General features: G+C 42.8%; 2 protein-coding genes across 3 annotated transcripts; one reads left to right on the top strand and one right to left on the bottom strand.

The window, feature by feature from the left end:
- Positions 1-1,161: 1,161 nt before the first annotated feature.
- DENND10 (DENN domain containing 10) lies at positions 1,162-10,481 on the top strand. 2 transcript variants are annotated; one of them, XM_032115547.1, is made up of 9 exons: positions 1,162-1,272; positions 1,783-1,979; positions 3,096-3,175; positions 4,700-4,848; positions 5,035-5,146; positions 5,522-5,622; positions 6,691-6,798; positions 7,332-7,426; positions 8,089-10,481. In XM_032115547.1, exons 1-9 carry the CDS (start codon positions 1,227-1,229, stop codon positions 8,263-8,265), a joined length of 1,065 nt encoding a protein of 354 aa, XP_031971438.1. In that variant the 5' UTR covers positions 1,162-1,226; the 3' UTR covers positions 8,266-10,481. The 2 variants fall into 2 exon arrangements, with proteins under 2 accessions (XP_031971438.1, XP_031971439.1); XM_032115548.1 differs by lacking the exon at positions 1,162-1,272 and adding an exon at positions 1,429-1,447.
- On the bottom strand, positions 9,381-24,792 carry SFXN4 (sideroflexin 4). Its single transcript, XM_032115549.1, has 14 exons — positions 24,691-24,792; positions 24,527-24,592; positions 23,701-23,775; positions 23,325-23,351; positions 23,176-23,230; positions 22,361-22,386; positions 20,895-20,945; positions 20,744-20,809; positions 20,561-20,629; positions 19,204-19,294; positions 17,874-17,989; positions 17,079-17,164; positions 15,876-15,990; positions 9,381-14,725 (listed from the first exon to the last, which is right to left on the bottom strand). Exons 1-14 carry the CDS (start codon positions 24,727-24,729, stop codon positions 14,648-14,650), a joined length of 960 nt encoding a protein of 319 aa, XP_031971440.1. The 5' UTR covers positions 24,730-24,792; the 3' UTR covers positions 9,381-14,647.
- Positions 24,793-25,337: the final 545 nt, after the last annotated feature.

Genomic DNA, 25,337 nt, shown 5'->3' with positions numbered 1-25,337 from the left:
GCAGCTTTTATAGTCTGTCTCATCATGTCTCTACTTAGGTGGCAGTTGAATATATTAAATGTGTGTGTTTCATGACTTCCTGAAAATCACATGGCAGGCTGCCCTTTGGTGTGTTCCCTAGCCAGGCAGGGACAGGCCTGGCCTCTCCCAGAACTGCACGTTTTCTTCAGCAGTTTCTGATGCTTCTCTGGTTATCCCAGTTATTTTGGAAGTTTCTTCTAATCAGTGTCATGGTATTCCTAGAATCATTTAGGTTGGAAAAGACCCTTAAGATCATGGAGTCCAATGTTCAGGTACCACTGATCATTCAGACTTGCAAATAAGCTCTTTACATTCTTAATAAGCTTCCTGATGCATGGAGTTACTCAGGAATAGTTGTTCTGCTTCCGTGAGTGTTCCTCACACTCTGTCCCCACTTGGGCACAAGCCAGCCTGTGTGGAAGCACAGGGATGTCTGTGTTTTGGGTTGCTCAGGGGTACAACTCCTGGCCGTGACTCCAGGAGGTGGTTGCCAGCAGGGCCACCTCCTTTTGTGTCACATTTCACATGAACCGTGCCCCGTGACTTACAAAGCGAGGTAGCAGAGGGCTGCGGAGATGATGACGGCACTGGAGCTCCTCACTTGGGGAAAGGCTGAGGGAGCTGGGCCTGTTCAGCCTGGAGAAGATACAACTAAGCAGGGGTCTCATCCATGTCCGTCAGTGCCTGAAGGGAGGTGTCAGAGGATGGACCAGGCTCTGCTCGGTGGTGCCCAGCAATACAAGAGGCAATGGGGAGGAACTGGAACACGGGGAATTCCACCTGAATACAAGGAAGAACTTGTATTGTGCAGTGACCACGCATTGGGACAGACCGCCCACGGAGAGTGTGGAGTGTCGCCCACTGGAGATGTCCAAAAGCCGTGTGGACACACTGCTGAGTGCAGGGCTCTGGGGACCCGCTTGGGCAGGGCGGTGGCACCGGCTGAGCTCCGTGGCCCCTTCCAACTTGAACCATCCTTGGATTCTGTGACGCAGACAACAAAAAAGACTTCTATTTTTCCCAGACCCTTTTTTTCCCCCATTACCGCCAGAAAGCAGGCGGGCGGGTCCCAGAGCAGGAAGCCGCCGGGAACGGCCGGGCGAGCAGCGCTCAGTAAAGGGCGGGGAGGCGGGCCCGGGCGGGCGGGCGGAGCGGGGCCGTGAGGGTGGAGCGGGCCCGGGCGGGCGGAAGGCGGCGGAGCGAAGATGGCAGAGCCGGAGGCGCAGCTGCTGCGGGCCGTGGGGCTGATCGGTGAGGGCCCGGGGAGCCGGGCCGGGGCGGGGGCGGTGCCGCGGCCCGGGGCGGTACCGGGGCCCGCTGCGCTGAGGCCGCGGGCCCGGGCGGTGCTGGGGGTGCCGGCTTTGCCTGCTGCAGAGCTGAGCCGTGCACAACTCGGCCGAAGTGTCTGAAATTCGCGGCTTCCGAGGTTTGTGTTGCGAAATCAGAAATAGGGAAAATCATAAATAAGCTAGTCTGGGTGCTTTTTGCTCCATACCGTGCTCATGTTGAATGTGCATTCAAACTTGGTGCTTCTTTCACCTCGTGAAGCAGGTCAAGAATGGAGATTTATTAATATTTAAAAAATAAAAACCGTATCAGAATTCCTGCCTTAAGGCTTAAACCGTAGTGGCAGAACTGGATGTCTAGGGTCAGGGTAAGGTGGAATTTTAATCTGATTCCAGGAAACAAACCTGATTAACCCATCAATTTACTTCCTTGCTGCTGTTTGGCATTCTCACAGTGAACATATTTCCACCATAGAAAAAGACACCAACGGAGATGCTTTGTGGGTTTGGTGTTATCCATCCGTAACAGCTGACCTGAGGACTCTGTTGCTGAGAAAGTGCTGCCTTACAGATGAAAACAAACTGCTTCATACGTTTGTATTTGGCCAGTATAAAAGGTCTTGGTTCTACATCACAACGGTAGAAGTTCAAGATTCTCCAGCCTTGAAAAAGGTAGGACTTGGTGGAGTTTTTCAGGAAAATGCAGGGAGGACTTTTGTAAAGCTTCCTCTGTGGGTTAAGCAGTGTTTTCCCGTGGAGGGAAATGTGAGGAAGAGAAGGGATTCAGGGTCTTGTGTGCTCACAGATGCAGCTCTGTCCAGGTGTCCAACCAGTCTACTTTTCATTTGGCACCAAGACATGGAATTGCAGAATGATTGAGATATTCATTACCCGATTTAGATTCCTCATGTTAATATACAAATGCTATTTCATGCTGCTATTTCTAGTTAATTTGCATTTCAAGTTCAGCATTTTTTTCTCTCTACAAAGTTTGTTTCATAGTGTCCAGAATCTTGTTCCAATAGAACTTGATGCCTTTTTTTCCCAAAGGATCGAGTTGTGTAGGTACTTTCTTTTCCACTGCGTTGATTACTGAAAGACAGCAAATATAGTTGTATCTTCTATCTTTTCCTTGTTATGAAAATTATTAAACTGTTCGTTAAGTCTGCTCAATTTTCGTGTTTTATGCAATGTTGTTAAGTAGAAAGATAATGTGGAAATTTTGCACGCCCACAGCAGAATGTTGCTTGCCTTTCCTCACTCCAAGTTTACATTTCCTATGAAATAAAGTAAAATAAAATTAAAGTGTCTGCCTCCAACAGTTACAGTGGGAGATGCTATTTCAGGAGGACACGTGAGCCTGGTCATTGTCTGCAGACCTTCAGTCTTGTACTCTCCCAGCCCACAATCATTTGATTGAGGAAGTTAGAGTAGTTCTGTTTGTGGGCCTGCTATCTGTGTATTTTTTTCCAGTCTCCTTCTAAATGTGTTGATGCTGTCTGCCTCCACAGCTTCTTTGGCAACAAATTCTGGAAGTTTCCTCCCTGCTACAGGGAAGAAAAATACCTTTCTGTTTTTTAATAACCTCATGAGATTAGAGGAAAGCAACTCTTGTAGTGTAGGTTAAGCAAAAGATAGCCTGTACGGGAGCTGAGTCACATCAGAAATCTGCTATCCAGGCCATTGCTGCACTTAGGAACTTGGAGCCTTGACAGTAAAGTGACCAAGACTGTTCATGTGGGGTCATTAACTGAGCTCTGTGTGTTTCTGTGCCTGTGTCATGTGCAGGTGACCCACTTCTCCATTGTCCTGACAGCCAAAGACTTCAACCCAGAGAAATACGCAGCCTTCACCAGGATCCTCTGTAGGTCTGTATAACAGCTGGCCTGAGGTACTGCCGTGTGCATGCTTAGATCTTGCCAAAGCAAAAGGTTAAATTCATTGTGCTGTGTTTGTTCAAACAACCTGCTGGAAACTCAGTCCTACAAACAGAATCAGATGATAAAAATCCTTGATTTGAGCTTGTCATGAGTTCATGCAGTAAGTGTTGGGTGAATGTCAGATGTGTGTTGGGTTTTAATGTGTGTCTTCTCCAGACACACACCACCACCCTCACACTCATTTTCTCTGAGAATACATGTTTAAAAAGTGTAAATGTTTGGGAAGATGTCAGTGCTGGACTTAAAGGTCACCATGTGTATGGTGAATGACTTGCATCCCTCCACAAGATCTTTCTAGATGCTGCTTGCAGCTCCTTTGAGCTCAGCACAGCACCCAGGGATCTTTTTGCTTTTCCTCTAGGGAAGTGAGAGCCCTCTTCCAACCAAAAGACCTCTTCTAATTTCCTTGTCCTGTTTACTCACTTCCCTTCATGTTCTCATTCTAATGCTCTCTCTGCTTGTTATTTTGCTTTTCCTTCAGTTTCCAAATTAGTTTGGTCCCAGTTCTTGATACCAAGAGTATTCCTTGAGATTTTGCAGTTAATTGGATGCAATTGTGAGGTTGTTGTGCTCTTGGGACTTACTATATATAATGTAGACTTGGGAATGCCTTGAGGCTTGCCAGTCCTGCAGGGTACAGAAAAACTGAGATTTGTTCTTTTTTGGTGATACATGAAATACTCAGATTCACTGTAGATCATGTTGTTGCTGACTTACCAACTAATACTTCATTTCAAATCCTGGGTGGATTCTTCCAAGCATGATAATAATTGAGTTTCAAATGTGATGTAGCTTTGTGCTATAGCTAACATGGAAAATGTGTAGTTGACAGCTTCAGAGCTATTCCTGAAATATCCTAACCTGTAAAATAGGTTACAGTGTCTCTCTGCTTCCTGGAAGACAGCTGACAGTGCATGGGTTCTCTTGGTGTGTGGTTCTTCTGTGTCATTTTGGGTTCTTAATAAGTGTCAAGGACATATCTTTCTTTCATCATTTAACAGAGTACAGAAGAATTGCAAATGATACTTGGATGAATAATTAAAAACTACCTAGTCATAGTCTGCATGTAATAACAGGAGTTACTGTGGTAGTTGCTTTTTCATAAAGCAGACACCTTCCAAGTCTGCAAAGAATCCTTTGTCTGGACACCTGCCTACACCTTTGGGGTGTGTTTCTGTCTTAGTCCATGTTGGTTCGTTCATAAAATAGAAAGCTGAAAGAGGAATACAGGGTTATTTTATATTCTAAAAGACAGACGTGTTTGTGTGCATTGGAAGACTTCTAGTTTAGTATTTAAAACCTCAATCAGGTGTCCAAAATAAAAATTCTTGCCAATAATATTGCTATTTATGATAGCAATATTATTGGCAAGAATTTTAATTTTTTATTTTTCATATATACATTGGTGCACCGATTGCAGTTAAAATACCAGACTCTCTCCTTTTCACACAGAATCTACTTGAAGCATGGAAGTCCAGTTAAAATGATGGAGAGTTACATTGCAGTCCTTACAAAGGGCATCTGCCAAAGTGAAGAAAATGGATCCTTCCTCAGCAAGGACTTCGATGCTCGGAAGGCTTACCTTGCTGGCTCCATCAAAGGTTAATCACTGCCAGAGTCTCTGTTCTGATTCCTTTCTTACAGCATAAAATACAATCTTGTTTTCATGTATGCTTCAAGTAAACACTGCTAACACTCTTACCTGTGCTATTATTATTAAGCTTCTTCAAAAACATCGTAATATCAGCCTATATATCTTCTATAAAACTATTTCCCGTCTTTTCTAGATATAGTGTCTCAGTTTGAAATGGAAACAGTTATTTTATATACAGCACTGATGTTAAAGAAGAGAATTGTAGTGTACCATCCTAGAATAGAAGCTATCCAGGAATTTACCAGGTACTTCATCAATTTCCTTCCCACCCACCCACCCCCAGAAGCCCAACAAATTTTGAACCTTCATTGAGAGAAAAGCCCGTATTTTAGGGAAAAAAAGAAATCTATCTTAAACCTATTTATTGAAATTCTGCTAAATCCCTCTTAATTCTTTAGCTGTATGTTGCTCAACTCAGAGAAATTTAATGGTAGAATGAATGATAAACTCTGCTTGCACTGATAAATTGAAATCTCTGTAGTTCACACATACATATATATACCCCAAATGAGACCTAGTCATAATTGTTCTTTTTCATGGCATGCAATTTTTACTGTGAAGCTTTAGTTAGTGTAAGTAAAGTTCTACCATATCTCAAGTTGCACTCTAATCTCCCTTAGGACTTTGCCTGCTTTAGTGTGGCATCGACAAGACTGGTCAATTCTTCATTCATATGTGCATCTAAATGAGGAGGAACTGGAAGCCTTAAAAGCCTGCCCAGGTAGTGATAATTTATTAATAAAAAATTAAAATTTAATTTCAGTTTCTGTTGCTGCAAGGTCTTGCACTTTGGAGGGAAAAAAAGGTTATATTGCTATTAATGCTGTTGATCAAAGTTAAACATAATTTGCTTTGGAAAGGGCAAATCAACTGAACAACTTTGTGGGAAGATAATTAGTTCATCTGGTGGCTTTGGGTGGATCCACATCAGTCTGTCCCTAATCACAGATGCAAAGCAGCCTTGAGACTTTTTTGATGCTTTGATTGGAGGGATTGAAAGTCTTCCTGTTGTACAGAACCAGCTCACTTTGATAAGGTCCATTGTTTCCCAACTTCTGCACATCAATAGTAACAATCTTTTTTTTTGAATTCCTAACTCTGAAGTCCCAGACTTCTATTTGATGTCAGTGAAGTCTGTGGCTCCTAAGCACAGGTAGACTTTACCTGTAGGAGTTTGGTCTGTGTGACACACTGCTGTGTGTGTATAGTGCTTAATGCATGATCCAGGAAGAGGCCCTTGCTTTATGCAGAGGTTACTATGACACATCATGTGGCCATTAAGAGGCTTCTTTATATAGAACATGAGCACGGAGACTACTCATCTTCAACATTTCTACAGCTCACTAAGCATCTTCAATGGAGAAAAACTGCTCCAAGTTTGCTCATCTGACATGCTATAAGTAAGAAAATCTGTTGGGTTTATTCCTCTGTTCCAGTCTAATACTGACTTCGTGACAAGAGGCTCCAGGGTAGAGATTTTTGTAATGAGAAAGCTGCAAATGAGTAATTTTAGTAGGAAGGTAGGAAGAGTTTAAAATTTCAGATTGATAACTTGGTGATTTTGATGTAGTGTTAGCAGTTCATCCATGTGGAAGGCAATTTTAGAAGTTGATTATTTCAGCTCCTTGGAAATGAAGCATCTCCTGAACACTTTTTGAATGATAATATCAAGAGAGCAACCTCCTGGGTCCAATGAGTATTGTGTCAAATACTCTTAGAACAGACTGTAGGACTGTGGTTTTTTGTTTTATTTATGAAGATCCTAATCTTGCTGAATTCTGTGCTCTAGGTTACATCGCTGGATTTACAGACTCTGAAGTGAGCAGTAGATCAGACCTCTATGATGTGTACGTGAATTTGGCAGACAGTGAGATTACTGTTTCCCCTGTAGTAAAAGGTTGGTCACTGTTTATATTTTGGATTTAGAGGCAGTTTATTCCAGAGTTGACAGTAATTGCTCAGCCTTGTTGTAGGTCAAATAATCTTGATCCTTCTTCCATCCAGGTTTTGAAAAGTCAGTATGTAATCTTCTGTCTTAATTTTATTGCCACCCTGGAAGACTGGGTAAAGTTGGAATTTGGAAAGATGTGCTTTGTCTTCCAATGAATGCACAGTGGAGATTTTTGTAACATCCATGTTAGACGTGGAAGAGACTTTCAGCTGAATGGAGAGATGAGTCTTTGGAAAAACAGGGCACTAAATACTTGAAGACTGGGGACTACTTGAAAGAAAAGCTTCTATGTTCCTTATCATCTGCGTAGGGCCACTTCAGAGGTACTGGCTGTTGATACAAGGTTATTGCTTTTACCAACAGATTTCAAATGGCAGTCATGAAGAGATTCCTCAGTTTGGTGTGTTATTCGTATGCATTTCTAGGTATCACAAAAAAGGTGATTTTATGTGTGGTATTTGGTTCTTTTTCTTACACAGAGGCAATGACAATGGGAAAACTTCACAAAGAAATTGGACAACTAATTGTTCAATCGGCAGAAGATCCAGATAAATCAGACAGCCAAGTCATTAAGGTTAATATTTTATTTTTAAATCTAATTATCTTCTATTGCTAAATCTTGGCAGAAGGAGAGAGTAGGAGGAAGAGTGTCCTGAGAATCAGCCAGTCTCTTCTACTCTCTGCCTTATTACAAATGAGCATTTTATTCATCATGCAGGTTTTTACAGATAACTTACTTAGTTTACATTATCTCTTGGGTAACTACATTGCTGAAGGAAGTTCGGAAATTCTATTGATTATAAAGACTGGTTTCTCAGCTTTATTCCACAAGGCATGGATTTTGCTCAATGCTGTGCCAATAGTATTGGCAATACCTTGAAAAGGTCCTGCTAAATATGGCTTCTTAGCTATAAAACCTGATTTTTATGATGATGGCATTTTTTCACTTCTTCCCCTATCTAATATTGGACATTTCACAACTGAGTGAATTAGTCACAGAGCTCAGTAAGGCTAGGAGAGGAGTGGCTGTGCTCCCTTTATCCAGTATGGCACAAGAGCAGGCTGAAGAACTGTTGCAAGTTTGCCTTAAAGCAGATTTGGTCTTTATTTTAATGAGCTATTTTTTAATCATTATTTCCTGTTTTGTTCTGTATTGATTGTTTTTTATCAATGTATGTGAAAACATTATAATATCTAATACTATATTCATGGTTGCTTGTTCTTCTGCTCCTTAAGGACATTTCTCTGAAGACAAAAGAAATCTTGGCTACTTTAGCCTCACTTACTGAAGTTTCTGATGGCAATGAAAAGCCAACCCTTAATGCCGAGGCCCTGAAACAAAAGCGATTTCCACCAGCCACAGAAAACTTCCTTTTTCATTTAGCAGCTGCTGAACAAATGCTCAAAATCTGATTGTGATGCACTACAGTGTTATGGATCAATTCAGAAAAGCTGTCTCTGCCATCCAGATAGGTATACCTGGTATTTTATCTGAAAAACTAAAGGTATGAGTGAATGTCATAGTTACCATGATAAAATGCAGAATATTGGAGCTTGACTGGGAACATACGGAGACGTATTTGGGAACATTCCTGGTGTCATTATCTCTCCCCAACTCTAACTATATATCTGTGGCTCCTGTATTTCACACCACAGAGTGGATATCCAAGCAGCACAGGCCAGTGTGTCCAGGCTGTGGCAGACATCAGGGTTGTTTGTCGTGTACATTCCAGAAGCTGGGCAGCTCTGACTTGCCTGCCTGGGGCCTGGAACAGGGCTGCAGCACATGTGCTGTGAAACCAGCACAGCTGGGATGTGCTGATCTCTGCACAGGGGTACCCTGAACATGCAGCTGGTCTGAGTGCTCCTTCTGGGCTTCCAGGGATATCAGCCTGTCAGATGCTGCTCTTGCTCTGGACTGCCTGATACCTGGAAATCCCAAATAAATGGACAAGTTCTCTCTTTCTACTTGAAAGTGTCTAGGTGTGAATAAAGGATGTCTGGGAATATCTGATGTGGTAGCCTTAGTATGAAAAGGAAGGGATATTTTGAAGCTCAGGTGTGAGGTGAGCACCTCTTTTGGACTCCTGCCTTAGAGGTTTTCCCCCTTTCACTCCGTCCCATGCCTTTGAGGGAGGGATAAGATACACAATTACTGTGCTTGAAGTGGGGCTTCCTAGGGGAGTCATGGACAAGTGCTGCCATACTGCTGGAGTCATTTAGGAAGTTGTTGGGGTTCTCAGCTGAGAAGAGACCTGGCCATTCATTCCTGATCCACATGAGAGAAAGATGAGTCAAAGCCTTATGGGCTTTTGAGGAATGCTCAAATGGCCAGGTAGCACAGGTAGAGCATCAGCTTCTTGAATGACTGGGGCTGTAACACAGGTACTGTCTGATGGTGCTCTGTGTAAACGAAATCTAGATGGAAACTTTTGAAGTCATAGTGAAAACTGGGAAAGAGTTTAGAGAAGATTAAGATTTGCTTACTTGTTTGGTTGCACAGCCATAAGTCAAGAGATTTTCTTTTCTTTTTTTTTCCTTTTTTACTGAACAGCCTGAAACTAACTGCTTTACAATCTTCTGAGAAAAATTTAGAGTCTTTGTAGGGAAATGCTCTGAGCCAAACAATCTGTATTTGTTCAGAAATGTCCACAACAAATCAGTCAATTCTGCAGTAGCACTTTGTTATAAGAAAAAAATAACCTTTTTCCTGGCCTTTGTACAGATAGGCTGTAGCATGTGGTTTTACATAGAGATTTTATACTTATGATTAAAACTTTAGTAACCAATATTTATATTGTTAAATAATTGGATGTTTGCTATTCTAAAACTGGTAGAGCTCATCAATAACTATGTGCAGGCAATATTGGAAAAAGAGTTGTCCTTTTGCTATGTATGATACCTTAAGGAAATCTGTTTTAGAATGTGATTAAGGAATGTGGCATCTGTTGTATAAAATGGGTGGTTATTACAGTCCGGAAATGAAAGTGCTTCAGAACAATCTCCTATTTTCAGGGGTGTAAAATTCTACTTTAAACACTTAGTCTGAAGTTTAAATTCTGAGCACAGTAGCATGTAATTTTATTTAAACTTCTGAGAAAAATATTGCAACTGCCTTTGTTTACCTGTAAGTGCTCTACAGCTTTTTTTCCCCTTTTGCCCATTAATGGTTTTTGTTAATGGTTCTTTAATATTGCTGCTTCTGTTTTGGGACCTATAAAACAGTCACAATAGAAGAACTGCAAAACTATGCTGAAAATTCTATTCAGGACCTACTTTAAAGTCCACTGAAATGGAATTCTTTCACCAAGGGAAACCTGAATCTGCTTCAGCGAGCTGTCTTAGCACCACAGTGCAACTGAGAAGAAATTCCCATCGTTTCTTACTAACAAACTGCCTTAAGGCGTATCTAGAGACAACCACACAAAGCAGAGAAGCTCAAGTGCAAACTAAACCTTGAATGCCTGTTTTGATTTCTGTTTTGGAAATGTTCCAGTTGAAAATCTCAGTGTTGTATTAGATCTCCTGATGTTTGTGCAACACAGATGAAATACAATTTTGCACTTAAGGAGCTGGACTCATAGCATGGTTTTGCCTATTAAAAAATTCCTGAACAGTCTAGCCTTTAATTTATGTAAATTTATTCTTGAATAGTTGTGACCATGGAGTCACAGGCCTTAGCTCTTAGTTTTGCAATACTTGGATTGAGCTATGGTTTGGTATTTAGGTTGGAAATGTTCAGACACTTCTGTCATTGCTGATTTTATCATCAGCACTGTACAAGATTTATTGGCCTCCCTCAGCTTCAGTGCATTCAAAGGATTGTCTTAATGTTCTTGCATTTTCCTAATGACTTTTGACACTGTTTCTTCTCAAAAAGGTTTAAAGTAAACCAGAAAAATCTGCAAGGTCAGAACAGGAAAAGATTTCTCTACTTATTTCTTGCTTCCCTTTCCCCAGGATGCACACAAGCAGACTGTGGGTGCAGTTGCTCTTTTGCAGTCAGATGACATCCTTTGTTCCTCCTAGAAGCAAAGACTGTTTAAAAGGGAATTTTTATTGATACCTTTCATCTTACTGCCTTTCTGTTCTTGGAGAAATACAAAATGGTGAATGGTTCCAGTGCCATAACATCTCCACTACATTTGCAGAAATTGGAAGGTAAAGAGTGAGCAGGGCAGAGGCCTGTAAAGGGGAGCAGGATCAACACTCAGTCCCTGCAGTTGAGATTTTGCTGACTAAATTGGGTTACTTGCTTTACTGCTTTCATCCCTGTGGTTTTAGTTCCTGGTATGAGCTGCCTTGTTTCCCCTGCAGGCAAATATGTGAGGGGGATAATGTTCAATGGAGAGCGGTGTAATGATTTGTAACCTGGAAAAACTTGACACAAGACATCTGACAGAGTCCATCTTAAACGTCCTGGCTGCTTCTGCTTTTAGCCTCTGACTGCTCCTGAAATGGCTACTGGGGGTTTGCTAATTGAAGCAGCTCGATTTCTAGATTAAAAAAAAGCTGTAAAGCTCAGTGTAGGGAGTTCCCAGCTGCCTCATAGTGCTTTACACCCTTCCCTAGGCAGCTGTCTGGCTGAAGTCTGAGTCAGAGCATCTCTGGTCAGGTGAAGTCATTCCTTGGAGCTGCTGCGTGATGTGGGACTCAGGAGGAGACTCCAAAGACTGGGCAACAGCTCATTCCTGAGTGACAGTGCAGCACATGGTGTTTGCTGTCTGAGTGGGAAGGAGCTGCAGTGCAGTGCAGTACCTCCATCCTTCCTTCCTCCACCCCCGGCATGTGGGGAAAAGGGAAAAGCAGCATGGATGTGTTACAGGCCTGGGGGTAAAGCAGGGACACAGCTCCAGCTGAGAAAGGCTTTGATCTCAGTATTTCTTAACATGGGAGTGGCTGATTTTTTTTTTAAGCTACATTAAAGGGGCCTGAAAGCCTCATTGGATTTTCCTACATGTCAAGATGACAAGCTGAGTGGGTGAGGCACAGCATCTTGTGCTGTACTAAGACTTCTGTTTTCCTTGAAGCTGAAAGCTTCCATCTGTTGTCATTCACCACAACTTAAACTGGTTCCACCACTAATGCAGTCTCTTAACACAAGGGCTAGCTAAGGCAGGAGACAGACCTGCCTTGGGCTGGTATGTTGTTAATGTATTCCACATTAGAAAGGGGAAGATTTCCTGTAGTTGCTGACTCTTCCCAGATCCCTCAACCATGATGCTTTGCTGCTTGTGCCAGTCTTGTTCCCTGACTTGAACCTCTGGCCTGTCAGGTGTCTGGTCCCGGCAGTTCTCATCTCAGGGACTAGTTCAAGGCTGAGGATGCCAGAGCCTTTTCAGCAACGCATTTTCCCTGCCCCGATTTGGGAAGCAGCTGAGTCAGCCAGGCTGACAATTTAAATGGCAGGTGCCTGCCCTCCTCTTCTGGAAAATTCTGGTTAGGGCAATAGAAGCATTTATGAGAATGGGGGAAAGGGGTATTTAATAATCCTGAGGGAGCTGAGTTTAATATGGCAAATTTCAACTCACGTATTCAGTAAGAAGCTGGTGGAGTTTGAGAAGGGGCAGCTGTAATAACAGACACTATTACCAGACCTATTCCAGAAGCCTTACTCATGGAGTTGTAATGACATCAGTTTGCTTAAAACATCCAAGTGTGGTGCCAGTGAATTTATAGCTTGTCTAGTTACCATGATGATCCAAAGTTCACCAATATATTCTCTTCTATTTGTTGGCCTTGGTCTACTCTTAGGTTTTGGGTTTTTTTCCTTGTTCCCACTGTGGTTCATGTAACTAGCATTTACTTTAGCCATTCTTAAATTACGTTTCAAAAAGGAGTGGGGAGTGCAGGTCTTCACTGTAGTGCCAGTTCATGTTTACTGAGCGTGGAATCACACCCCTTCGGCATTTGCCTTTGGTATGTGACTGAAATAGGATTAATAGAGAAACATGGGTTTAGATGATTTAACTGTAGGATGTTATCTGTGCCTCTGCTATTAAAGGTTTGGAAGGAGACAAACACTTGACTCAGAGAGGCAGGCTGAGGCTTAAGCCTATTCCACCTGACCCTGTGGTAGAATCATGGAATGCCTTGGGTTGGAAGTGACCCTAAAGACCATCTAGTTCTAACCTCTTGCCATGAGCAGATGATGTTTGGCTCAGCAGACCCGTTGGTCTGACACAATACAATTATCTTGTTGACCCTGATGAGATTTTACCATGTACTGAAGACCATCACCCACAGAGGCTCAGTGGGCCTGCAGAGTTCGGTAGGTGTAAACAATCCTTTACCTTTAAACATTCACTATAGTCCTCCAGTGGAGCAGTGCAAACTCTGCCAGCTTACAGACAGTATCCATATGGTAATCCTGGAACAGCCTTACAGCATGTTCCCCTCTAGTTCTAGGTCCTTAATATGTGCTGCTGCTCCTCTCTCCTCTTCCCTCATCTGACCTTTCCCTCCAGTAAGTTGTTAGAGGAAGGCTCAAAAAAGGCAGAACTCAAGCAAGAAATTAAACTCAACCCCCAAACTTCCTGCTTTTGTTCAGTGCCAAAAGCACAGCAGGAATCTCTTCCTGCAAGAGCCCAGGCCTGCTATTTTCCTTACTTTGCTCTATGCTGCTCTCTTCCTGTATGATGGATTGGGAAACCATTGGTTTCCTCACACTGCAAAACGAAAGCTAATCCTTCAGCAATAGGAGAGCAGTGACCTGTGTATTGTGCCCCAAGGAAGTTAAATTATGGCAGGCTTTGGAGGCTGCACTTAGGATAATCACTTTCACATAAATAATTTTACATTATTTAGTGCATTTCTGTCCTTGTCACACAGCCTTAGCAGCACTTCACGAAACTATAGGCAGGGGCTGTAGGAGAGATGGCTCCAAAAAGTCACTGAAGATGTTGTCATAATCACAGGGTCTCCTCTAAGCTCTTTCTGCAGCTCTTCACTGACAGCTGAGGGTCCCTGAATAATTTCATAGGGTCAGCAAAATGTATCACCTCGCTGACCAACATACCAAAATGATGCCACATATCAAAAGAGCTTTCTTACCATGGATAAATACTGCCAACCTGCAAAAGTGGGAATTCCTCATTGTCCATCACAAGGTCAGAAAGACATGGGATCTCCTCATGGCTTCAGTGTAAAAAACAGGTTCTAAAGCTCAAGGGGCATCAGGCCTCACAACTCCTTCAAGGATTTTCAGAAAGCCAGGAATCAACTGGTAGTTGACACTAATTTCCTGAACACTTTTTAAAAAACTAAATTAAACCAATATTCTATTGCCATCAGGGGTGCTTTGTCTAATACTGCTTCAGGGGCTGCCTCACTCACATCTCATCCTCAAAATGGGCGTTTTCAGATCACTGAAATACACAAAGTGTTCTGAGAAGAACCAGCTGGACTTTACCCACAGGAGTACTGATGTCAAAGCCTTCACCAGCTGGGTTCCTAGAAAGCAGTGTGTCAGAAGTTGCAGCAGCAGAACAAAACTTATGTACTCAACAGTCGTTTAATTAAGAAATCAATCACCCGAGGAAGCAGAGAACACAGGTTGTGACAAAGGCTGTGTTACAGTGCTTTTCTAGTAGTTTTCAGCATCAGGTGGGGTGTGTTTATCTGCTCCAGGCTGGGGCTGGCAAAGCCACGTTGCCAAGTTCTGCCTCTTGACAGGCCACACCACCGTACACCAGATCTGGCATGTTTGCCACCACAGAATCACAATTCAGTCACAAATGCCAGTGGTGCATTCAGAGTTCACTTGGATCACATGTTTATATATAAATTCCAGGCTCTAAATTCCCCTGTTGTAGAAGAACTCTGTTTCTTCTGTAGATGACAAAATTTCCGGTTCAAGATCTGCTCGCTTTATCTGCAACGTAGGAAAAAAGGGAATCAGCACCACCACAGCCTGGTAAGTGAATGTTAAGTCCTTGTTACTGCACTGCACTTTGCACAAATTCAAGTACTGCATTCAGTATTTGGGACTTAGAGCTCTTTGTTTATTTGGGGATTTGAGGGATTTTTTGTTGTTTTGGGGCTTTGTTTTTTTGCTCCTCCTCCATTTTCTACATGTGCACACATATGGGAAGCAATATTTATTATTTAAGAATAGTGACATTATCTCCATTCACTATAGAATGACAGAATCATTTAAGTGTGAAAAGACCTTTAAGATCACCAAATCCAGCTGTAAATATATTTTGGTGACACCCAGGAGAACTTCTGCTGTGGGCTGAGTGAGCCATTGAGAAGGAAAGGGAACAAACCAGCCCTACTCTCAGTACATAATTCCTCAAAAGTCCCCTCATTTATGTTCAGTTTGATTTGTTGTCGTAAGAGATCAAGAAATCAAAAAAAACCCCAAAATTAAAATGTCAGAAAGTTTAGGCAAATAAAAGAAACCACTGAAAATTGCAAGAGCCCAGTCTGTGATTTGCTAAGAATATTCACAGAGTGCTGATAAGGGAGAGGAAACAAATGCAGAAAGGCTCCTCTCATCTGGCCTTCTCCAAAGCCCAAGGTTCAGGGGCTACATCCTCCATTTAAAACCTGCCAGGAAAGCCTTCTTTCCCAGGAAACAGATGACACTTCCCAGTTCAGCAAGGCACAGTGAAGAGATGTCCCATGTGAGCAGGTTTATCTCTCCAGTGAGCCCATGCTGACTTTGTGTGAAAGAAAAAATTCTCATCTACATCTTGCCTTTCTCCTGCAGGACTGACCACAGTGCTGAAAGAGCACTTAAAGATTAGTTCTGACCTTGCTTGCTTCTGTTGTGAATGTCTGATAAATCTACATTGAAAAGTGTAAATATAAATAACACACAATGCAACTCAGTCCTGTGAGCCTCTGCCTGGTACATGGGCCTTCACAAGCAGCCTCTCTGTTGCTGCCCCATTTTAGATGCACCACGTTAATCCTGTTGATTTTTTTATACATGGCCTTCAGACTGCTGGCCATAGTTCTGAAAGGCTGATTTAATGTCACAATAATCCTAAATCAATTCCTGTGAAAGGACTTACCTCCCCACACTGCGGGAACATACTAAATGAGACTGGCAGCATCCCTGCTAGGACTGACGTAACCACAAACATTCTCACTGGACCCAAAGCACGAGGATTTTTAACAAATCTTGCTCTGTCCAAGACATTGAAAAAAGTGTGTCAGTATATTGAAAAATAACCTGACAGTGACACAAAGAGCATTAGCTATTATTTTACTGGTTGAAATTACACTGAAATTAGTCATAATCTAGGTTTATGGTTCCTAAAGATGTTTCCTTACTCCATTTCTTATGTTCTTACTCTTAACTCCCCGTGCTTTCCCTTTATTTTGTGCTTGCCTGCAGCATTTTCCAAGCCCAGACAGTCAAGATTAAGAAAACAACCAGCAAGATCCAAGTGACAAAAGGAGAGAAAGTACATTAGTGCTTTAAAGTGTCTCAGTTCTTTGATTAAGATTTTTCTTGCATTACCCTCTTTCCTTACACATTTAGTTCCTGTGGACAGTCCTGCTTTGCCTTGTGCAAGAATTTATTACTTGACATATATATTTAAAATTTTATTTTACATCTGCATTTGTCTTCTGGTAACAGGAGTCCCTTAAGCTGATAGGGAATCAATTTAGGCAATACCAAATTAACTGACAGAGATGATCCCTACCTGTACTATTTACATGACAAAGATCATGATCAAAAGCTCAGGGCGGGCTAAGAATCCTCTCATAAAGCATACAATGTATTCTTCCTATGATACAGGGGTTTAAAATGTTGCAAAAGCAAGAACATGGTTTACAATACATGGAAAATTTGGAAGTTGAGATCTAGCTTCAGTTGCAAATTCAAGTGCCACATTACCTCTTTTAAAAATACAAACCTAAGCTAAGTGCTGTGAACAACCTTGATACAGACATTGGAACTCAAGGTTAGGGAACCAGAGGTAGGTAGGTGCTGGAAAACAGCTTGTCAGGAGAGAACAAACATGGTTCCTGCATGGGAGCAGAGAGGAAAACCTCACTCCTGCAGACCCTCGAAGCATGGGTTCAGACATAACCAGATCCACTTAATGATCTAAAAGAATCACAGCAGCAGAACAGCAACTTCCCACATCATCCCTGCTACCAAGGCAAGCAATACTGCAAACCAACAAATGGCAAATGGTAACAGCCAGACTGAAAACCAGAGCACCGCTGACCAGGCAGCCCCAGCCCTTTGCAGTGCCTCTCACCTCTGCACACAGTACATGAGCACTTCTGGCAGGAGGAACGTTGTCCCAAACAAGACTGCTCTGGACAATGCCGTTTCCATAACAGCCTTCAGGGAGAGAGCAAACAAGTGGTGTCAAAGCAGTGCTCTGGGCAGCTTCAAACACTGCCTGCTTCCCTGAGTGCTTTTCTGTTGAGCACTCCGGAGTTTAAAGCAACAGGTTAATGAGGGATAAAAACATCTATTAGAGAAATTCTTTCTTAAATGGAAACTAAGAGACAAATACTCTATTAGTGAGAAATTCCTTAAAAGGGAGGTGAAACTACTGATGGGTTTTCCTGCCATGATAATAATTTTGCTGAGACTTGCCTTTTTGAAGTTGTGCTGAACTTCATACAATTGGTTATACCTTCTGGGCATCCTAACTAGCCTGTGTTAAATCAGAAGTTCTCTCTCCAGCTGTCCCCAAATCCTTATGCTCATCCACTTGTTTCCACAATACAGGGCTTTTCTCTGAGGTGTCTCATCAGAAGACCTAAGAGTCTTACCTCCTTCTGGAGGTGACATGGGAAAGCAGAAATGCCTGTGCAAGTGTCTCTGGTACTCACTACATTGGTCTGGGGAGGCAGCCAACCCTTGAAGACACAAGGGTTATGGAACTTGGTTCCAGAAACCTAATCCAAGCCTGCCCAAAGATTCAGCACCTGATGTGGGATTCCTTATTCCATGTATCTAACCCTATCTACCCTCAGCATCACATTCTGCTCTTAGCAGGGAATGAAAGTCACATCAAAGAGTTCTCCACCCCCTCACCTACCTTCTCACCAGCCTTCTTAGACACTCCTACAACCTTGCCATTCCTGTCCATCACTTCTATCCCATTATCAAATTCTGGGCTTCTCACCATTGCCACAGTAAATGCACTCGTCAAACCTGCAGGGTTAAAGGGGATTTTGCTTATTAAATCCAAAAAGACTGTCTCAATAGTAACATTCATCATGATGTGCATTTTACATTTCCAGTTCAACAGTTCACAACTGAATAACGTGACAGCTTCAAAAGAGACTGCCCCATAAAAATCTACTTGGGATGTGAATCTTTGTTTCAGGAGCTTGATTGAGACTGTAAGGCTTCAGTCCTAAAAGGTGCTTTGTCATTACAGTTTCAGAGCTATAAAATCATTTCCATCCAGCTCAAACCATGAGAACTTTGTTCTTAAGAGAAAGTAGAGGGATTTTTGTTGTGGTTAGGTTTTGCCCTGCTCAGCACAGAAGACAAGACCCTGAAGGGAATAGGGTTTCAGTAAAGACTGCATCCCTGCATTGAAAGGAAGGGCATAGACTGGCAAACTGACCTTGCCTGAAAAAATAGATTTCTCTTTTTATTAGTTTTTGGTAGGGCTGTTCAATAAAGACATCAGTGTACCAAAGGACACTTTGCACATGCTGGACTAGCATTAGTCAATTATCCTCAGGCTTCTCTCTACATTTAAGAAAATGGAAGCACATTTAACACCCGCTTCAAAGGAAACAAGTCAGAAACCTCTAATGTACGTCCTCAGAAAGATCTGAGTAGGCATCTCACATAACTTGAAACAAAGGAGATGACGTGTTTTAATTTTATCAATTTTCCCTTAAGAAAGGCCTAAATTTCTATAATGGCAACAGAAACACAATTAATGACATTAAATACTTAAACATGTCCTGGTGCAACTTCACCACGGCAGTAGAGCTGTTGTGGTAATGAACTGAGTTCCACTTTCCTTGCAAGATTAATAATATCCTGCTGGAACACGGCTCACTTCCTGCACTCCCAGAGCGATGTCGCACTCTGGTGTCACGGATGTGCCACACCAGGTCATGTCAGTGCCACTGCTACTGCCCTCCTGATGTGTCCTGGTGCTTTCAGGTATGTGTACAAAGGTCACAAGAGTGCTCTGCAGCTCTGAGACTAAAACCAGCAAGAATCCAATGAGGTTGCGGTCACTGCACAGTGAGAGATGTCTCCCACAGAAAGGAGAGGGCCAGCAAAGGGAGCCAGAGAAGAAACAGTGAGACCACACCTGTGCAAGTGCAAGAAAACTCTACAGTCAGGCAGGCAAATGGCCCTCAGACCAGCTGCATGATGCACAGTTTGTTTCTACTCACCAAACAGAGGAGCAGGTAGCAGTTTTCTGACAACAAATTGCATTAATGGGCTCTTCAACATGTAACGATTCACGGAGATAAGAGGGAAAGCCTAAGGCATGGAGAGGAAACAGGCACCTTTCATTGAAAAAATGTGCAGCATTTCAGTGTAACAGGTTAGGAAAATAAATCTGTGACTTAGTACATGGTTACCATCTATGAAAACAAACAAATGCCTTGGTTTAACATTCCAACAAAATATACACCTTGTCTAGTTAATGAAGGTGCTGTAATCATTCTTTTAGATAAGAAGAGAAAACATTATGATAAAAAAAGCATTCAACATTATTACGTAGAGGACAGCAGCAGTGTGAATACAAAGACAGAAAAAAGAAAAGAATTACCTCTAATAGTCCTTGGACATTCATCCAACTGCACTGTGTCACACACTACTCTCTCCCCCAAACAGGATGTCTGGTTTACTTCTGTATTTTTCCTGATTCCTTGCAGTTTTAGCCCAATTCTACATTCCCATAATAACACTTGCAGGATGTTTCATTTAGGAATAAATGGCCAGGACACCACCTGGCCCTTAGAGTCTCCCTTGGAGGGCAAAGGGAAGCACTCCCACAGTGACCCATGGGCATGGCTGCCTCCCCAGACCTCTGTAAGCCCTGAGCAATCCTGGCCAGCTGTTTTGCTCAATGGGTAGAGGTGAAAGTCCCTCTAACAGAAGCAGGGACAATCACATTTTTCTGCCAGCAGCTTATGAAAATCACTGCCTCATGTGGAGAGTGAGGAGAGGCATTACAGAGCCATTTACACTTGTGATGAGTGTCATGAGGATACCTGAGCTCATCCTGATGTAGCAAACTCCAGAAATCACAAATTCCTATTCCAGCAGAGGACACAGTGTCAGCTCCCTCCTGGAAGGCTAATTTCCCTGCATCCAGTGCAGTATTTTCATGGCTATGCTGTTCCTGGGATTTGGGCAAACACTGTCCAGCACTGATGCCTGCAGATTTCACCACTTGTTTGGAGTTAGATCTCCTCCACGGCACCACATCAAAAATCAACTACAACACCCCAGTGGCTCACTCTGTGTTTGTAAACACTGGCCAGTTCCTCTCACTACCTGTTTTCTAAGCTTGCAAAATAATAAAGAAAATGACACAAGAGGCAGCATCAGAGGAAGCCAAGCAAGATAATGGCTGACAAAGGATCAGAAAGAATTCTTATTCTGAACAGTTCTGTGGCAAGACATCAGAGTGGAGCACCAGAGCAGAGTCCTGAAGGGTATCTGGCACTGTGGTTACCTCAGTTCCTACTCCTTCTCAGGAGAGCTTGTCAGGAAGGCAATCATTGAGCAAATACTTACACCAACACAGGCTGAATAGGAAACAGCTCCCAAGCCAAGAAAGAGCTGCTTTCGTTGAAGTGAGTATTCCTAAGGAGGACAGAAAAACCACACTGCATAAGTACATCATAAAACACCTGTAAATGAAGTTCAAAATGGTATTGTACAATTCAGATGATTACAGAAATAAAAATCAACACATACTTCAGCCTTTGGGGTGCCATTTCCATTTATCAGGGTGAACGCTGTGGTGTATGTGTGAAACACGAACTGCAGAAAAAAGAGATTGTAAGAAAACATGAATTCAGGATGGAGACTAGAAGACCTGTGAAAGCAGAAAGAAAGAAGCAATTACCTGCCAAAAAAAAGAAGGCTTTGCCTCACGCTGAACAGATGAAATGATGACCTAAGAGGAAAAATGCACAAGGAAATGAGGTTTGATGAGTGTAGAAGTTTTTGGTGCAGGAGCACCAGGAGAACTGCTGAGGTTCCACTGGCAGCAGTGTCAAAGGCTCCAGTCAGTGCCCAAAGCCAACAGCCTTGGTTCTAGGCTAGCACATTCTCTTGTTACAGAGCTGACATGCTCATTTTTCTATTCAATAGAAAGCACACAGACACATGGTGGCAAAACCTGTGCAAGAATATTGCAGCAAGATGCTTTCTTACCCAAAAGAAAAATGCATTTGTGCCATGAAGCTTAAATAGATGCAAATAAAATAACTAAGGTAACAAAAGGCTAATTAAAGAAATGATTGAGAAAGGGTGAGATTGGTTTTGCTGGGGATAGGAAAACTAGATCTAACTGATCTAAGATCGAGGATTTTAGGAGTTAATTCCCAGCTCCTTCTCAAATTCAGACAGTGAATAAGAACTTCAGCTTTAATAAACCACAGCTTTTCTTGAGGCCTGACCTCCCAAGCTCAAGGTGTGTAACACTTTCAAAAAACGGAGTCAATCAAGATAAGAATACAAAATATCAAATAAGACGAAGGCTAAGAATCTCCAAAGCTTCAGAGAAGGATCAGTAATTGATTTAATTTTCATTGATCAACCATCTTTATTATTAATGCCAGCACTGACTCTAACCACATCTATGAGAGCACATTAAAGTGTAAATATAAAGAAGTAGTATTTCTATTAATTCTATTAGTGCTCTTAATGAATTTAACAGCCATCAAGGCTTTCATTATAGTTTCTAGCAGTGCCATGTAAGTTCATTCTGTAATGTCTGTATGGAATGACATATCTCAGGATGTACACTCATAGGCCAAACCCAAAGAATCTAAATGAATAAACATGCACATAATTAGTTACAAATTTCATGAAATGAAATGGTGCAATTTTTGAGCACAGTAACGAGAGTTTATTTTTATATCTTTGGTAATTTATTGACAACACCATTTCCTACTTGCCAATGCACCAATTATCTACATAAGAAAAAACTGATATTCTGGGTCTGAAACAGAACACAAGGCTCCAACTCCTTCCCACTGCAGTTCCAGATTTTTGAGGTTGATTTTTGAGGCCTTGCTCTCAGTGCTGAGCAAGTTCACCTTGCATCAGAAAGCTGTCCTTCACACATGAACAATCTCTTGGAATGCTGCTGGAGAAGGGTAGCTAACAGCTTTGGACTTCCAGGGAGGTTCTTTAAGGGCTCAATTTCCAGGTTACTCAGCACTTCCCATGAAACAGATATCTTTCAAACAGCTTGTACTGAAGCTACAATAAAGCCCCAAAACTTCTATTCCCTCCCTCCAACCCCTGGCCATGGAAAATGTAAGCCTTGCTGGCTGCACACTGGCATCTGTTATGATTACTCACCAAGGGAAGAGTTATGGGCATGAAAGCTATAAAGAAAGAAAACTTTATTTCAGTAAAAATAACGTCTGTGAGTGTAGATGGATGGTCTTGAGCAGAAAATTCCCCTAACTTCCCCCTCTGGTTCCATCTCCAAGTAAAAAACACTGCCCACAAACCCCAGCATCACCATTAACTTCAACCCTAAGCTTTGTCTCTCACTCCTCACTCAAGAAGCCACAATCCCTGCTCACAGTTCACAGCCAAAAAGAGCCCTCCTGAACTCCACTCACCAGGGCTGCTTGGAAACCTAATAACTGAACACAAGTCCAGCTCTCTATTCGAAAAGTGAGGCAGTAACAAAAGCTGCCACAGCTGTGAGTGGTCACAGGAGATAATCAGTAAATAGGCTCAGTATGGTTATGTCTGATGAACAACCTGTGCTGCCTTGGCTCCCTAAACAACACCCCAAGCATGCTCTGTCTGTCACCAGAAAGTAAATTCATCCAGCAGCCACAGCCATCAAGGGAAAAACTTAAATTATAGTAGACAATTAAATGTGGAGGAATTTGGGAATTTATTCTGCAGTGACAAGAAACAGAAACTGATCAGTGTTTCCATCTAGATGAGCAGATTATCCTTAGGAAAAATCCCTCAACAGGACCATAGGAATAAATAAATAAATCTTCAACACATATAACAATGCAACTAACAGAACAGTCTACCTGCTTTTCTACATGGAGAAGAGTGTCACTGTGCTATCACAGCAGCTATTTCCCATGAGCTATTCCCCCTTGATGCTTAGTCACACACACAGAATTTCATTTACAGGAACCTACCTGGAGGTCTGAACAAAACAGGAATTATCTTGTCTGTATCAGGATGTACACTGGACTTAAATAAAAAGAAGAAAAAAAAAAAAGCAAATTAGAACATCTTTGCCATACTTGAATAAGGAAAAAAAATTCTAAATATTTTGTAAACTTACCAGACTTAGCACGAAGGCTTGTTTGGTCTACAACAGTTGGAAAATAAGGTCAGTAATTAAATTTCAGAAGAGACTGGGAAAAATATTCCTTTTAAATTTATTTTATGTCTTTTTCTAATAACTTCCCTTTATACAAAGTATATATATTTATATATCACTTTAATTATATTTTCCCCTAAAATTTCTCTCTATATACTCCCTGTTGAATATAAAGCACTCACATCCCATGGGCTGTGTAACAGCACCAAAGCACACACTAGGGCAGAACAGAAGGTTAATCTAAAAAAGTTAAAACTAGTAGGTACTTTAAAACATAAAACAACAATTAAGTATGGCTAAACACTTATGTTAAGATTTTGACTGCAGTCCAAAATACCTGATTATTCTGTATGGGCTCACTTAGGGTCTTCTCATTGGTTTGTATTAATAACCTGGTGCTTTTTATTTCATTCTGTATTTGAGAAAAAAAAACAAACAAAAAACCCTCAGATTTCAATATTCTGAGTGCAATATGTAAGTTATAAAACACTCTAAATACAAACCTAGAAACTAATGATGCACCTGTTCCTCACCTGACCAGTGAAAGCAAGAACACACCTAGACACAACTGACAATCATAGAAGCTTTTAAATTATTGGGATAATTCAACTGCTGGCACAGCAGCCATGGGCTGAGCAGGGCTCCTGAGATGGTTGTGCCTAGAAATGTCCCTTGGTTGATGTGATCCCATACAGAAGTGCATACACGCGTATTTCTGTTTATCGTAGAACTGTGGAATGCTAAGCTCGGGTTGGGAGGGACCTTAAAGCCCATCCAGTGCCACCCCTGCCATGGGCAGGGACACCTCCCACTGTCCCAGGCTGCTCCCAGCCCCTATGTCCAGCCTGGCCTTGGGCACTGCCAGGGATCCAGGGGCAGCCCCAGCTGCTCTGGGCACCCTGTGCCAGGGCCTGCCCACCCTCCCAGGGAAGAATTTCATCCTAATATCCAATCTAATACTGTCCTCCGTCAGTTTAAAGCCGTTCCCCCTTGTCCTATCACTCCGTGCCCTTGTCCAGCTCTCTTGCAGCCCCTTTAGGCACCAGAACATTACATTCACTGCTACATTTCTCATATATTTCATTTTCCCCATTTCACAGCCCGGCAAAGCCACAATCCCTGAGGTCTCTCGCTCATCTCGACCCTCCCTGCGCGCTACTCACGGAAGACTTCAGGAGCAGCAGCGGATCCAACGCGTCCGCCCAGAGGAGAAACCTCTGGAAGAAAGACTGAGGAAGACACGTTTAATAGAGACGAGGCGTTATTGCGGACCTGCCCTAACCACGCTCCGTCCCCACATCCCCTCCCGTCCATCCCCACTCCCGACCTGCCCCTCCGCCCTCCAGAAGCGCAGGTTGGCGTCCATGGAGCCGCGGCACCGGAAGGCGCCGGCGGGCCCGGTCCGGCTGCCGCACGCTCCGCCCGGGCGCGGAGCCGCCGCGCCACGGCCCGCGCTGCCGGCAGCGCATCGCGGTGGGGAGAGGCCCCATGGCCTTTTCCCTTTCCAGCGGCTTCCCCCGGGAAGGCAGAGCGAGGAGGCTGCGGAGAAACCCCCGGGTCCTCCGCGGGATGGGGGAGGGAGGAGAAGGCCAGGCCAGGTGAAGGTCAGGGGGTCGGGGCCCCGCAGGCACAAACCGGCCACCCGAGGTGTGGCAAAGTTCAAGTTTATTGGAAAAATTCTATGGTTACATTTCACAAAACAGCCAAACAATGGGACTGAAAAGACTTGCAAGTACTGGAACCTGGAGCAGCAGCAGGCACGACGGCACATCAGTCTCATTTTTTTATCATTTGTTACCTGGGAGCATTGCTCCCCGTTCTAGAGCTAACCTAGGACACACCAATCACGTTGCCAAGGCGGTTCCCTTGTGCTTCTCTGCTCAAAGGGACAGAAGATGAAAAACAGAACCCCCGAGTGTTGTATTGATCTGTGCAGCCCTCCAGCATGGGTTGGTGTCCATGGGCTGCTCACCA

Source organism: Corvus moneduloides, chromosome 8 (assembly GCF_009650955.1).
Source record: "Corvus moneduloides isolate bCorMon1 chromosome 8, bCorMon1.pri, whole genome shotgun sequence".
Classification (NCBI taxonomy): Eukaryota; Metazoa; Chordata; class Aves; order Passeriformes; family Corvidae; genus Corvus; species Corvus moneduloides.
The sequence above is the reverse complement of the archived record's forward strand: the minus strand, read 5'-3'. Positions and strand labels throughout refer to the sequence as shown.

Excerpts from the sequence above, each read along its gene's own strand:
- SFXN4 (XM_032115549.1), bottom strand. The coding sequence starts at position 24,729 with ATGGACGCCAACCTGCGCTTCTGGAGGGCGGAGGGGCAG. Across the intron at positions 20,946-22,360 it reads TGCCCATAACTCTTCCCTTG|GTCATCATTTCATCTGTTCA; the intron begins GTGAGTAATCAT and ends TTTTCCTCTTAG. Across the intron at positions 15,991-17,078 it reads CTCATGTACTGTGTGCAGAG|AGCAAGATTTGTTAAAAATC; the intron begins GTGAGAGGCACT and ends TGTCTTGGACAG.
- DENND10 (XM_032115547.1), top strand. The coding sequence starts at position 1,227 with ATGGCAGAGCCGGAGGCGCAGCTGCTGCGGGCCGTGGGGCTGATCG. Across the intron at positions 1,273-1,782 it reads GCGGGCCGTGGGGCTGATCG|AAAAAGACACCAACGGAGAT; the intron begins GTGAGGGCCCGG and ends TTTCCACCATAG. Across the intron at positions 5,623-6,690 it reads AGCCTTAAAAGCCTGCCCAG|GTTACATCGCTGGATTTACA; the intron begins GTAGTGATAATT and ends TCTGTGCTCTAG.